This window comes from Phalacrocorax aristotelis, chromosome 10 (assembly GCF_949628215.1).
Source record: "Phalacrocorax aristotelis chromosome 10, bGulAri2.1, whole genome shotgun sequence".
NCBI classification, from domain to species: domain Eukaryota; kingdom Metazoa; phylum Chordata; class Aves; order Suliformes; family Phalacrocoracidae; genus Phalacrocorax; species Phalacrocorax aristotelis.
The window spans coordinates 24578041-24592616 of NC_134285.1; the positions used below are offsets into that span (position 1 = coordinate 24578041).

The window sequence follows — 14576 nt, forward strand, 5'->3', positions numbered from 1 at the left end:
ATAAAAAAGAAATATGGATTGCAGAATATCACCTGGCACCTGTCAATCCAAGAAATGAGTGCTGACATTGTAACTTTCCCTACATCTCATCTATGTAAAATGCCTCATCGCTGCAGCTACCAAAATAACTGGTGGCAGAGCTGTGACTACCAGCAGCTGCACTTGTACATCACACAGGTATTTTAACCTACATATATTTAGTAAATAAATCTTTAAGTAGTAATTTGCACCAGTTTAAATGTTACTTAGGATGTGTGCCACATCGTGGTACCCAGCATTTTCCCAGCAAGCAATGTCATGGAGTAGAGCCACAGTTCAGACTCCATCAGCTTAAGATCCAGTCCCTGGCATGAATGTCTCCTGTGCCAACTGTGCCAGTAGATTGGCTCTGTACTGGGTCAGGGCTCACTGCTACATGAATAGAACATGGCTCTTTGCTGTGTTTACCCCTTCTAGCACGAGCTGCTGTCAGTGCAAAGAATCAGGTACAAATACCTTGGATGTCTTCCTCAACCGGGTTTGTCAGATGACCCACTGGAAAGCCGACCACTCACAAAAGAAGGTTTGATCTGATTTACCCAGCAGCTGCCCTGTTGCAAGACTCACCAGAAGACAAGACAGCAGGGGTCCATAGCAGAGGTGTGGACAGGAGCAGGAGAGGGGCCCTCCAGTACCAGGAGGGAGCTCTTAGAGCAGCTAGGCTGTTATGTCAAACGTAGGCATGCTTTGAGCCCCAGGCATCAGCAGCAGAGAGGTTTTAGCTCTGTCAGAAACTTTCTGCTACCCGCCTGCTAATTATCACCTCACCCCAACTCTTGCACCAGCTTAAACGATGCAGCCCCTGATGGGGTTGGAAGGGGCGGTTACAGTCATGCCCTCTCCATGTCCTGGCATGCTGCCCCTCCTAATTTTGTGGTGGCAGCAGCACTTGTCTAACCTTGATCTTCACTCAGAGGCACGATACAAATGGTCATCTGCCCTTCTTCCCAGAGAGGTGCAGATTAAAGACAAAGGGCCTGCATTTAAGCTTTCTTGTCCACCAGTAGGAATCTTACTGCCCGCACAAAGCCAGAGGTTCAGGAGCAGTTGCATGCCTGGTTCATCTCAAACACAAAAGGGCTTTCTGGGTTTGGGGGTCCTCCTTTTTTAGCACCTCTAAACCAGAGACTTGATGCAAAAACTAGCAGCGTCAGTAGTGCTGCTCCAGCGTGCTTCAGGCTTCCAGTGACCTTCCTGTATTACAGCAGCGTGATCCCCTTTTTGGTTGTTTTTAATTGCTTGAATGTCAACAGCATCCAGGTGCCTAATGAGATCTGTAACTCCCTCACCGCCCAGGCTGTGTCCTTCCAGGGCACTGGGGAATGCTGGCAGCTACAGCAGCACTTGGCCCTCTGCTGAGTTAAACTGCATCTCTGTGGCCATTCCCATCCAGCAGCAAAACACCCCGTGCAGAGGTTCACTGTGCACCATCAGGCTGAGTCCACCTCAGATGCCCCAGCTGAGATGGACTTTTAAACCTTACCAGGAGAAAACCACAGCAATAATTCTACCACAAGGAGGGACACACAAAAAGCTTCATGCATTTGGAGTCGAGATGAAGCAATCTATTCAGCCAACATCATCTTTGGGATTGCTTGTTGCTTGCTGCAAAGCATAAATTATAGCAAACCCGGATATTCTGAGTCAAGCCCCTATTTGTCCAACAAGCAAATCCAGTGGGAACCTTGCAGAGCAAAAGGCAGTCGACTTAGAGAAGCTGTTGTCCAAAAGCGAGTCCTTTTTGTCCCACAGCCACACTCCCTAGGGGGGGGCTCACAGCGTTACAGCTGTTGACTTCGCTGATTAAACTACTTTCTGAGTGTTTGATATTCCTGTTAGCCCTGCTGAGCCCACTAAGGCACAAAGGGCAGGCTGAACTCTGTCTTGGCTCACGGCTCAAAAGCAGAATTGTTAACAGTGTTTTGACAGTGAACTCACGCTTATTTGTGAGATACATGCCAGGAAGGGGCCAGTCTAACTTTCAGACTCCGTTGCAAAATCTGTAGAAAGAAAAATCATTCTTTGCATATACCAAATGTGCAATTTACACCTGGAACTATGTGTGACAGTGACTGTGGAAGCCCATATTGCACGGTGTGATCAATTACATTATTTTATTGGTACGTTTGTAATATTTTATATGGGGTTTTAAAGTCCTGTCTCCAGAGGTCACATGAGATTCTCATCTTTTTTTCTCCAGAGGAGTCTCTGATCATGTGGCTGCAGAGAAATCATGAACTTCTCAACCTGACGACTCAGCCCTCAAAGGCAAAGAACCGTTTCTTTCCCAGTTTCTAAATTTTAGTTATTTTTTATTCTGCTGTGCAAGGGGGAGGACTGGATTCCTGCTCCTCAGTGGTCTGGAACAGACACTGTCGACTGCCAGCTATAGGCACTTTTGGAGAACTGCACACCACAGCGCGCCCCTCTGCAGCCATAGCAGTCTTCCTGACAGGACCCCAGCAGCAGTCAGCTATCAACAGAGATCTTGTTATCAGCTAGGCAGCTTCCACAGGTGCAGAGCAAGGCAGATTTCTCTCTCCACCAAAAACCCCACAAATTCGCCTCTTTGCCGATGCAGGCCAAAGGTAGCAGGAGCAGTTTGCAGAGCGTGGCGTCTCTGCTAGGGTGCAGCGCTGTTGGCCCTTGTGCTCTCCCTGCGCTGGCCCGGCACGCCAGAGGACCCCCGCAGGAGCCCTGTCCGTGGGCAGGACACGGTGCAGTCCGAAGCACAGCCCCTGTGACAGCTGGACTTTAATCTCCAGCCTCCGTGGGCCTTATGCAGCAGGTGGCAGCTCCAACTCCCACAGTGCAGGTGGGCTGGGCACGGCATGTTCTCAGGCAGCTCCACCTGCGGCCAGCCACAGCGAAGGGTGAGAGAAATAAAACCTCATTTATGCTCTGACCCTGAGGAGGCCGCAGTTACAAGGAGCTGCGAGGACGGGTCAGTTCTGTGAAGGCTTTTCTAGCCCCCCTCCCGATGTTGGCCGGCTGCTCTCAGGGAGGAGCTGCCTAGGAGGAGAGGGAAGCGCCGAACCCATACGAGGGAAAAACGGATTCCCCAGGTCAAGCGGGTCCCGGGGTATCTCCGGCAGGCGCCCGGCCCGGGGCGGGTAGAGAAACTCCCGAAGGCTGGGGCTGTGGGCAGAGCGGTGTCGGCCGGGCCTAGCCATGGCCGCCCTCCCCTGCCGTGGGGCCGCGGCCGCCCGCCGCCTCAGCGCCCCGCCCCGCGGGTCCTGGCAGGGCCATAAGGAGCGCGAGTGCCGGCGCAGGGCTCAGCTGCGGCGGCGTGCAGGCCGGCCCGCTACAGCGGGCAGGAGCCGGGCCGGAGTGAGGTGACCCATGCTGCCCGCGGGCTGCGGCCGGCGGTGAGAGCGGGGCGGCGGAGGGGAGGGTGGCCGGGCGGGCGGGTTGGCTCCGGCAGGCCGCTGACAGCGCTGGGCCTTGCAGAGTGGCGGCGGCGCTGGCGGCGGCGCTGCGCGAAGTCGCGGAGCGGCGGCGGGAGCTGGAGCAGCGGGCGGCGCGGAGCCGGGCCCTCCTAGGGCGCTGGTGAGTGAGGCCCCCGCGCCGGGCCCGGGGTTCCCCCCTTCCCCCCCCCCCCCCCCCCCCGGGCGCCCCTGCCGCGACCCTGGCCGGGAGGGGGGCGGCGGCGGCGCTCAGGCTGCCCCGGCGGGGGGCCGGGGTCCCGGGGCCGGCGGGACGGGCGCTCTTGTCCGCGTAGCCGTGTCGGGGTGGGCGGGAGGCCGAACCCGTCGGTGCACGGCAGTGCTGGCCCACGGCGCTGTGTTCCTTCCACCGCAGGGGCAGTGAGGAAGAGGAGCAGCCGCAGCCCGAGGCCGGCTCCAGCAGCGGGCATGGTGAGCGCTTCCCTCTCGGCCTGGCGTTGCCCCGCATCGCATGGGCCCTGCTCCTGACTGGGATTGAGCCAGCTTCGGTGTCAGAAGTCCTTCCAATGCTCTGCATCGGCTTGAAGCCCCCCTCTACTTTTTTCCTCCCACTTTCATAGAATCATTAAGGTTGGAAAAAACCCTCAAGATAATCATGTCCAACCATCAACCCAACACCATCAGGCCTCCTAAACCATGTCCCCAAGTGCCATGTCTACATGTTTTCTGAACACCTCCAGGGATGGTGACTCCACCACCTCTCTGGGCAGCCTGTTCCAATGCCTGACCACTCTTTCAGTAAAGACATTCTTCCTAGTATCCAATCTAAACCTCCCCTGACACAGCTTGAGGCCGTTTCCCCTCATCCTATTGCTAGTGACTTGGGAAAGGAGACCAACCCCCACCTTGCTACAACCTCATTTCAGGTGGTTGTAGAGAACGAGGTGGTCTCCCCTCAGCCTCTTCTTCTCCAGGCTAAACACCCCTCATCAGACTTGTTCTCTAGACCCTTCCCCAGCTTCGTTGCCCTTCTCTGGACATGCTACCGCACCTCAATGCCCTTCTTGTACTGAGGGGCCCAAAACCAAACACAATATTAAAGTTGCGGCCTCACCAGGGCTGAGTATGGGGGCAGTTTCCTTCTTGGTGTTAGCCTGGAGTCATGCCACAGTAACCAAGGGCAGCAATGAAGCATCTGTAGGCCCAACTGAGATGTGGTGGCTGTCACCTGCTGGTGGACTGGAGGTTGACTGGGGCAAGCTGTCTCCTCCTGTGACTCATCCATCCTGGGTCTTCAGGGCTCTTGGCAAGCTTCTCTGTACCTGCTGTGTAGTTGCTGTGGGAGTGTGGCCAGAATATTTGCTGCACCATTCAACGGGTTTGGTTTCCTTTTGTAACACATGGAAGAGTAAGTTAGTGTAGTGAAAAATGGGGAAGATCCAGGTTTGGACCTTCTGATACATCATCTCCTCTTTCAGAGAACAGGCCTTCGCTCCAGGAGCTGGAGGCATTGGAACTGCTGAACAGGGCCTTAGAGAAGGCACTGAAAGTCAGGAAAAGCATCCGGAAAAGTCAATTAGAGGCCCAAGGAGCTGCAGGAGAGAAACCTGTAGATGAAGGACCTGCTCCCAAGAATGCTCAGGAGCAGCAGGTGCCTGTGTCTGTTGAGGATGTTCCTGTGACCACAAAGGTGAGAAGTATAAGCAGAAAGCCTGCCTCTTTGAAGAAGACCTCTCCATACAAGCTGAGAGCCCCTTATAGGACTGACCCAGATGTGAAAAGAACACAAAGGAAAGCCCCGGACAGATGTGTTTCTCAAGGTCCCAGGACAGCTGGGAAGAGCTCCTCAAAAGGGATGGCTTGCAAACAAGGAAGCAGTCGTAGGACAACAAGCAGTGCCAGGGACCGAGAGGCCCGTGCTGCAGCTGAACCCCAAAAGACATCTGCGTTGTCGAGATCTGCCCTGGATGAGCAGCAAAGCTTTTCCATAGGGGATTCAGCTGGGGGAAAGAACTCTGTAGCTGCTGGCAAGTGGTTACTTGAGGCAGGGAAGAAAAGTTGTGGTTCTTTGGGAGAGTCCAGCAAAAAGGACCACCCTACAGCTGAAGTTGCATTGGGAAGGAGCACCTCACCTCGGACAGTCACCCTCCAGGAAAAGGGGTAAGTGCTGAAAGACGGGTACCTCTATCTTATTCTGCTTGACACTGACTAGCACATCTGGAAAGCCTGGTCTCTTCTACTGCTCTGTTGAGCCCAGCTGTGTTTCACCACCCCTCAGATCCTTCTGAAGAGGAAGGATCCTTTACAGTTTAAAAGCCTTTATTGTGATTCAGTACATGTTTTCATTTTAAGGGCTTACTCTTGGATGGCTGGGACTTTGAAATTCTTTTGATTAAGACTTTTGATATTTCATAGGCCCCTGTGACTATTTTGGAAAGCTGTCTCTGTAGAGCTTTTTTGAGCCTTAGTTTTCCTCTGAGTCCACTTTCTATTATAGCTTATTGATTTTTTTAATTTTTTTTTTTTTAAACCACAATGATAATACATAATACATGAGCACACTCTGACATGCTCTCTCTCTTGTGCCCAGTGCTGTTTGGAGAGATGGTGTCTGGGTTTCATACTCCCCCCTTTAACCTGTAAGATACTGCCCATGTAACTACAGAAATCAGTATTGTCTAGAATGCAGTTGTTTCAAGTATCTGATGTGGGAAGAATTATGAAGTGGATGTTACTGAGATTCTCTATGGAAAAGTGGCAAAATAATACTTGGAAGATTGGCTTTGTATTAAGACCAGTCTGTCTTGTTTGAATAATTTATTTGGTCTTCTCTATGTGCTGTTTGCTTTAATGAAACAGTGAAGTTCAGATCTGATACATGCCTGACCCTGGAAAATTTTGAGAAATAGTTCTCAGCTGCCAGAGCCCAACCCTTGTGTTTGTGTGTGGAGGAAATTATCACTGTTCGTGTGGTGTTGGAACAGACACAGGACACTGAGCAACAGTTGCTGGGGGACCAGGAGTCTGGATTCAAATGTTTATTTACTTAAAATCCCAGCCTTGGTCTTGTGTCGTAGTTTGTATGTGACTAGCTATAACTGCCAACCCATGTTTTCACGATAGCAAGTTAGCATTTATTCTGCTTCAGGGTTAAGGCGCATATTCCTACTGGAAGCTGAAACGCCCCTTTCCTGTTTCTCTGAGTGTGACACAGTGCTAAGCAAAGTTGCCTTGTGGTGCAGAGGTATGGCAACATAGGGAGGTTTGCTTGCACTCCGGTCTGTAGCGATCAGCTTCTTTGAAGGTGTTGTTTCCACGTCTGTGCTCTGCCTTGTCAGAGCTTTGCCCCCAGCCTCTCACCTTGGATGAACCTTTGATGGCTGGTGGTAGGATGCAGGAGCTCTCCCAAGTCAGCTCAGTGACACGTGTAAGTGAATGAGCAGATCAATCCTTCTTCCTTGAGGACAGACTGAAGGCATTGTTGACATCTTCTGTGGCAGCTAAATCAATTTCAAATTTAGATAAAATGTCATTTTCTTCGTTTGAAGACAAGGCTCCACTGCTCTCCGGCAGTCAGGATTGACGCTTCTCTTGTTTTGCAGATGCCAGCTGAAGCTGCCCCTTCCCTACAGGCAAGCCTATTCCAGAAACTCCAGGTAAGTGCAGCCTGATCAGTCCAGTCCACAACTACCCTCTGCTTAAGGGCTGTGAGGAGGGGTCAGAGCGGGGAGGCCTGGCTGGTTGCGGGGGAGCACCAACCACACAGCATGTGGGGCCTGAGCTCAGAGCAGGAGGAGTGGTCTGATACACGGTCTCTCTGTAAGGCTGTTTCTAAGGGTATGTGTTTTGATGATGTTCTAGCCACTAGTGTCACATTTGTTTTCAGAGTGTAATCCCTGTTAATCCCTGAGTTGTAAAGGTACTGGAGTGCTTTAATCATGGGATTAACAGTGCTGCAGAAGTCTCTGCTGATAAGGTATACTAGGAGTTGAAGGCAGGAAGCCCTGTGGGGTGGATGCCTGTATACCCTGTGCAATGGAGTTTCCCAACTGGTTGCTGACCCGAACTGCTGTGCTGGGACACCTCTCTAGCCCGGAGGCACCACGTGTTTGAGGCTGATTCCTGCTGATGAAGTCTCTTAAATGGTGCCAATTACAATGTTACTGCACCGGTGGTGCAGGCAGATGTGTGTCTGCTGCACTCTCTGCTTTAGTCCATTCTCCAGTCCTCTGGAAAGGGGTCTTCCACCATTTCCTTTGGGAAATCTTACCATAATTCAGCAGATTTCTCATGTGGTTTGTCCAGGTACTAGATTTAAACTGTAGCTTAAATCTAGTTCATACCTCCTTGTGTTACCCTCAAGAATTCCTCCTCCTCTTGGGAGCTGTCATTTATCAGACACCAATTTGTTAGTTGCCCCTCAGCAAGTTGTAAAGACTTGGTTCCCTTAATTTTCACTTGCAAATTGAGCGTTTCGTATCCTAATTGCTCTGGTGTGATTTTTACACTCATTACTATTACTTTCAACTCAGTGATTGATTGAAAATAACCATTGTTCTGAAGATTCTTGTATAGAGGGAATGCACCTTGCCTGGTAACTTCTGTTTTCTCCTGTTCCATTAACCTTGGTATTTCTTTGCATAATGCGTTTTTGAAAACTGCAGTTTCTATCATGGCTTAAAAGATACATCTGGATGGAGAGAAGACATATGCACACTTGGGTTAGTCATGCACTGCATAACTGTTGTAAGCTTCCTCCTGATGGCTCTCACTCTTTGCAGGTTTTAGGAGACTGGCTGAGATGCCGTGGCTCTTGAAAGCAGTCCTTTACTTAAAGGGTATTACGGGGACTGTGCATCAGTGGGGATGTTGAACTCTGGAAGTGAAATGCACCTCTCTGGTAGCATTTTTTTTGTGTAACGCTTTCTTTTTAAAACTGGACTCTGATGCAGGGTCCTGGCCAGCTTACTCATGATACTGTCCTTAAACCTCTGTGTTTTGTGTCCCTGATGCTGATGCACTGCTGTCATGCTTATTGCCAAACGTACTACTTTTTAAAAAAAAAGATTAGAAGAGTCTTGAGGTTTGGCATATGGAGGAATCACTATGCTAAAAGCTACGGTGAGAATTTGTCCTGTCTGCTCTACTGCAGTAACTCCTTTTTGTACACATTTACTAACAGGCTAAATGTGTAGAAATGCAAATGACTTAACCCTCAGGAAAGGATGGGAAGATTTGTTGTTTCCTATGGCACAAAAATATAGGTAGGGCGATGCAATGCAACAGAATTAGTGATGTGCTGCAAGCTCCCATTCTGCTTATAGAAATGTGTTGTCTCTCTTCTGATGGCTGTAAATCCTTCCACTCAAAAAAGTTAAGAGAAGTAATGTAGGTATTTTGCAGGGTCTGATGCTTTCTGCAGGCTGTCCTTGTTGATCTAACACCAGCTGTCAAAAATGAGGGGAGAATGGCTAGTAAATAACCTGTAAAAGACGTGTGAGGAAGGTGCTTGTATTTGAAGCACTAATATGTCATATTGGCATGTCACAGCTCAGTGTGAGCACAGTCTTGTATAACGGAGCGTAACTCTTCCGCCTCCTGTCCCTTTTCCATTTTCAGAGCATGGGAGAGATGTCATCTCTGCCAAACAAGTGCAGATGCAGCAGCTGCAAGGAACCGTTTTATAGAGAGGATCCAGACAACTGTATCCTTTCTCAGTTCACCACCTTCTTCCGCAAGCGTGTGGTGCAGTACAGCAGGCATCAGGTGCAATCGCTCTGCAGCATGCTCGCATCTGGAGAGTTATGCCTCCAATAACAGGAGTTCAATCTGGGCCTCTAGGAAATATTTTTGTTTCATGGTACAGCTCTTGAACAGTCATAAAACTTTTGATCCAGACAAACAAGGCCACGAGGCAAACATGCCATACACAGCTGTGGTGTCCTCACATTCCCCCTGCAATGCCACTTCATGGGCTGCTTGCACTCTACCTCTGCTCCTGATTCCAGCCAGCCTGGCCCAGGGCTCGGGGTAGTGCGCAGAGCTGGTGGTGTGAAACCTTCCTTAAGCTGCTGCTGTTTGAGTTTTGTTCACCGATGCCGGCATTCAGTCCTGCAGAGATAGAGAAGGAATTAATGGTTCTCCAGGATGTCCCCTCCCTTCTGAGCCAGGATGTGGAAGCTGAGCCTGCAGGTAAGGAGGAAAAAAAAGGGGTGGAGGGGGCAGGAGGTGGAATAAGGATAACTTCAGTGGGCTCCAGTCCCATGTGTCTTATGTTTTGGCATGTGCTAGGCATGAGGGACGGGAGCATTCTCTGCCTAAAATGAGGGCTGGTGAACCCAAGGCCACTCTAGAAACTGGTATGTGGTGGGGAAGGTTTCAGTATGCCCATGTCTGCTGGTTTTCCTCTGCTTCTCTTCTAGACCACCCTACTCTGCAAAGAGAGTATGAAAGCCTTCTAACTTTGGAGGGTTTGCAAACCACAGTTTCCCAGTGCCTGCATAAGCTGCAGCTTCTCCGAGCAGGTGAGCCAGACCCTGTTTTTGTAGTCAGGTATGAATGTGGCCAGAACAGTAGTTTGCCATCTGTGTGCAGAGCACTGTGGACCAATGTAATTTCTCTCCTCATTATTCTTAATGGTAATGTAGCACGTAGAATTCTCTGGTGGCAAACAAAGCCTTGGTGCCTCTTTGCCACCCATCTGTGTTCCGATGAGGCTTGTGACTTTTAACTGCTGCAATTGAGGAGCTCTGGTGAGGGAGCTGTTGAGAGATTTTAAGCTTAAGATGTCCTAATTGTGTCATGTGTACGGATCTTACCCAGACTAATACAATGTCATTAGTTATTAATTTCTAGAAACAGTAAGTAGATCACAAATTCTGCAAGTACAGATTTAGCTTGTATATTCCTGCCTCTTGCCAATTCTTCCACCTTGGCAGCTGTGGAGTCCCAGATGAGGCTGCGCCCAGACTGCACTGGGGACCTAAGAAGCTGTTCTCCAGCCTGTGTTCCTCCCATGGGACAGACGTGTGACAGCGCAGGCATGCTGGCTGTGCCTCTCCTTTGTTACTCCAGTTTCCAGGAGCTGAGGGACCTGTTTGCCTTGAAGCTGCAAGTGTCAGTGCTGCACCAAGAAATTGCTTTGCAAAAGGTGAGTCTTTAAAAGTGTTAGTGCTCCTGGAGTAGGGAAAGAAAAGGGCAACTGTGGGGCAACAGCTGGTGTACAGGGTCTTGATGGGGAAGCAGCAGCACAGCAAGCTCTCTCAGGGATGTTTCTATGTTTATGCCTCATCCTAGTCCCATCAGTGCCTTGCTTGCTTCATAGGCAGATGGACTTACTTTTTCTTTTAAGGCCAGAGCAGAGGCCTGTAAATGTCTGACCCTCTCCTGATAAGATTTTTTTTTTTTTTTTTTTTAGCTACTCTGAAAGAGTTTGGCAGTGGAGGATGTTGTTGGTAATGCCTGAAGGCCCCTATTGGCAGGCCTTTACAGTCCCATTAGGGCACCCACTCTCATTCTCTCCTGCATGACTTCCAGTTAGTGAATTCCTCTGCTGTCTGTCCTTTCCTTTGAAATCTCAAACCAGTGTGCTGCTGATCTTGACTTTACCACTTTGACACTGCCCATAAGAACACAATAGGAGGTCGGTCTCCCCACCAGCCTGAGCAGAGTGCTTGCTGCACAGGGATCATTTTTTCTTCTTAACTAACAACAACAAAGGGCAGAGAAGATCTGTGAAATCACATCTACTCGTCTGACCTAACCTTTGCTGTTGATCTGAATGATAGAGGCTTTGGGAAAGCCATTGTTTTGTAAGCCAGGGAAGAGTTATTCATAACTGGCAGCACCCCTCCCTCTAGCTGAAGACAGATGGCTACCTGTCTTCAAATGGGACTTAGTACTCTAATCCTGCATTATGAGTTGTGAGGTTTTTGATTTTTATCTGCCCAAAATCAAGTAGCGACTGAAATGTGTTGCCTGCTGCTTCATCAACTGACTCAATTTCCTCTGCACATGTTTCTAAGTAGGTGCTTTCTGCTGGGTGAGCTCTGAGTGTCTGAAGCAGCTCTGTGCAGAGTGTACAAGATACGTGAAATTCTTGGGACAGGTGAAGTGAATGGACTTGGTACAAGATAAATACTCTGGGAAAGGACGTGTATATTTCTGGGCCAGGCCTGTCCATTGCCTTTCCATGGAGAAATGCCAAGAATCTTAGAAAAGTCTTGGTAGTTCTTAGCCTGTCTTTGATGGTGAAGGCCTGCTTCCTCTGTTCTTATGCATAAGGAGCAGACCAGGCAGATGGAAAAGAGGCTCTCTCTTAGGAAGTGGAGCAGCATAGCATTCCTTCGTGTGCCAGCTTTTCCCTTAGGTAGCTTTCACTTCTGCAGCTCATAACTCTTCCCAGAGACGAGCAACTGTGTCCTGTTCCCCTGTCCCTGTGCAGAGATTTATGGAGAATAGGTGAGGGAACCCCCTGCAGGTGCCCTGTACTCTTTTCTGCTTGGATCTTCCTTTTTTTCCACTGCTGAAAAATGCTTTGACACATGCAAAGGTTTCACTCTTTTCCAGCGAAGGCAGTATGTACAGTAGGCAGCGTGGGTTTTTAATGTGCAGACTTCTCAGACTTTGTTAGCGGATGACAGCTGAGAGGGGCTGGGGGAAATCCCAGGCAAAATTTCTGAGCATTAATTCAAGAGTGGGGCATTAAAGGCTAACTTCTGTCCTTTGATTGGAAGTTCACCTGAGCTTGAGTTGTCAGTCACAGTCGTAATCCTAGAGTTTTGTGCTGTTAACTATGCTGTGGCAGGCCACTGGGTTGTTGGAGAGCATGGACTGAGATCATGAGCTAGGCTTAATAAACCATAGACCAGGTTGGGGAATGTCGGACAGCTTCAGCACGCGCTGTAGTGTGTGCTGCTGGGGAGGTGTGCAGCTTGTTCTGCTTGGGCTGGATGGAGTTGGCCACTTGTCCATCTGTCTTGGATTAATGTGACCCAGTTGGGAGGTGACAGGGAGGGAACAGTCATAAGTGAAGGGTGGAATTTAGGGCTGGGTGATTAAGTGCTTCATTGTGTGGTTGCAGAGCTTCTGAATCAACATCAGCTTCAGGTTATCGCACAATGTTGGTCTCATCCCAGTGCCAGACCACCTCTGCAGCAGAGGAAAAGCACTATCATTTATCTCACTGCTCTGGGAACATTGGGTGGCTGCTGGTGTACTTCATAAGCAGAGGATGAACAACTCTGCCTTTGTTAAATATGACAAAAGAAAGCATCTGTCTATCAATTACGTTATTAGTCATACTGCTCTGGTTATGTTTCACTTATTATGCAGCTGCTTCACTTCATGGAATCCTAAAAGTGCGTGCTGGCTCTGGTGACATGTCTCCTTTGCTTTTGCCCAGGTCATGATGGCAGAACTCCTGCCTGTGCTGGAGTCCAGGCTCTACCCGGAGGCCTCTGCAGCTCAGCTGTACCGGGCAATTTATACACAGCTCTGTGAGGGAGGCAGACGATTCCCTGTGCTGGTGAGAGATGAGCTGGCGGACTGATCCAGGGGGAACCTCCGACTTGCCATTCACATAATCAGAGACAGTTTTAAGCAATAAATCTTTTCAATTAACTGTTTTACTCTGCCTCTTTGTCCAGCTAAATTTCAGGTGGGTGGGTTTTTTTTGTCTTTCTTATCACTTTTACAGCCTATTAACCCTGAGGTTTTGTGAAGCCCCTTAAGGGCTTCATGGACACTGGTTTTGGCTTTTCTTCCAAGGTCTGTCTCTCTGACTAGCTCTAGATTCTTGATTGCCTCAGTTGTGATACCAAGCTGCCATATGCAGACAGTGTAGCAGGCAATAAAATATGATTTATACTTGTCAAATAGCCACAGTACGGTGGGGCACAGCCTTCCAGCATCTGAAAATCCTGAGAACCTGAGCTGCTGCTTCCCTATTACTCTGTTCACCTATTGGCATATAACCAGCATTATAGTGGTCACTGTCTAATACTCACCGACTAACACGTTTTCAATGCTTTCATCCACCATGGCCAGGCTGTGTGCCGTAATGCCTTTTGTGGAACTGCTCTGGTTTGCAGGTACCTGCTCTGAGCTGGGCTGGTGCCTGGACTGCGGTGCAGCTGGAGCAGTCCCTTCTCATCCACCCGTCAGTCACACAGATGCTCAGTTCAGGGCCCCTTCAGGCAGCTTCACGACTTTTTAGGCTCTTCTATAAGGACTTACACATAGCCTACAACTGACATACTTTTGCTACATCATCTTGTGTGGTGGTTGTGCCTGAGGCAGCAGTCTAAGAAGAGTTGGGCTATCTGCACTTGAGATGTCAGGGAATCCAGCTGCAGCAGGAGCGAGCTGATAAAGCAGCCCGGTAGATGGCACTCGTCCCTTTGAATTGCTGCTGAACCTGTGCCGGTAGCTGCTGGAGAAGCAGCCTTCCAGAGGCAATAATGCAATGTCCTGTCTGGCTATGGAAAACACTGATTCTGTGGCAATTCTGACCTTGTCACCATGGGAAAGTTCCAGCTTTGGTTCTTACTGCATCTTAGAAATACCAGGTGATTACAAGTAAAAACCTATGTGACAATTAAAGCAATGCTATAGTGTCATGTGGAATACCTCTGCCTGTGAGCCTCTGAAGTCCATTTAGGGAAGGGCCACTGTACCACTGCAGCGTTTTTACTGCTCTCACTGTATCTCCTAGCTGGACTAGGACTGTTTGCTTGGGGGGATTTAGCTCTTAGTGCTGACAGTGGTCATTATTTTTTTCCTTCTGTTTTTTTTTTTTGTTTTGTTTTTTCTCAAGGCCAGAGTTAGTTATTTCTTTTCTGCATATTTAACCCTTCCTGACATGCAGCATTCACTGAAAATCATCCAAATGATAGATGAAAATCAGCAATTTTTCAATTTTTCAATTTTCGATTTTTTTAAATTGCATTGCATGTGGTTCTTTGTAGATGTATTTGTTTTCCCATGGAGTCTGCAGGGCTGGAATTTATTACCACCTTCTCCACTGAAGCTCACAGAGGAGTCCTGCATGGTTTACATCTGTGTGTCTATGGGGGAACCATGCTGTGGTCAACAGCACTGTAGGGTTGCAAGGTGTTGCTTAAAGGGCTGCACATAAGACCAAACACTGTG

The 14576-nt window shown here is 49.2% G+C and overlaps 1 protein-coding gene across 4 annotated transcripts; it reads left to right on the forward strand.

The window, feature by feature from the left end:
• The first annotated feature begins 2855 nt into the window (after positions 1–2855).
• TEDC2 (tubulin epsilon and delta complex 2) lies at positions 2856–13046 on the forward strand. 4 transcript variants are annotated; one of them, XM_075105885.1, is made up of 10 exons: positions 2856–2983; positions 3490–3588; positions 3841–3896; positions 4904–5585; positions 7028–7081; positions 9045–9129; positions 9509–9617; positions 9848–9949; positions 10364–10575; positions 12829–13046. In XM_075105885.1, the coding sequence occupies exons 1-10, from the start codon at positions 2871–2873 to the stop codon at positions 12973–12975; spliced, it is 1659 nt and encodes a 552-aa protein (XP_074961986.1). In that variant the 5' UTR covers positions 2856–2870; the 3' UTR covers positions 12976–13046. The 4 variants fall into 4 exon arrangements, 3 of the variants coding, with proteins under 3 accessions (XP_074961986.1, XP_074961985.1, XP_074961987.1); XR_012662563.1 differs by lacking the exon at positions 2856–2983 and adding an exon at positions 3193–3374 and having other exon boundaries at positions 9717–9949; XM_075105884.1 differs by lacking the exon at positions 2856–2983 and adding an exon at positions 3196–3374.
• The last annotated feature ends 1530 nt before the right edge of the window (positions 13047–14576 follow it).

Bases quoted from the DNA above. Each gene is read 5' to 3' on its own strand.
- TEDC2 (XM_075105884.1), top strand. From the start codon at position 3,211: ATGGCCGCCCTCCCCTGCCGTGGGGCCGCGGCCGCCCGCCGCCTCAGC. The intron at 3,897-4,903 runs GTGAGCGCTTCC...CTCCTCTTTCAG, and splicing joins CGGCTCCAGCAGCGGGCATG to AGAACAGGCCTTCGCTCCAG. The intron at 9,130-9,508 runs GTATCCTTTCTC...CTGCTGTTTGAG, and splicing joins TAGAGAGGATCCAGACAACT to TTTTGTTCACCGATGCCGGC.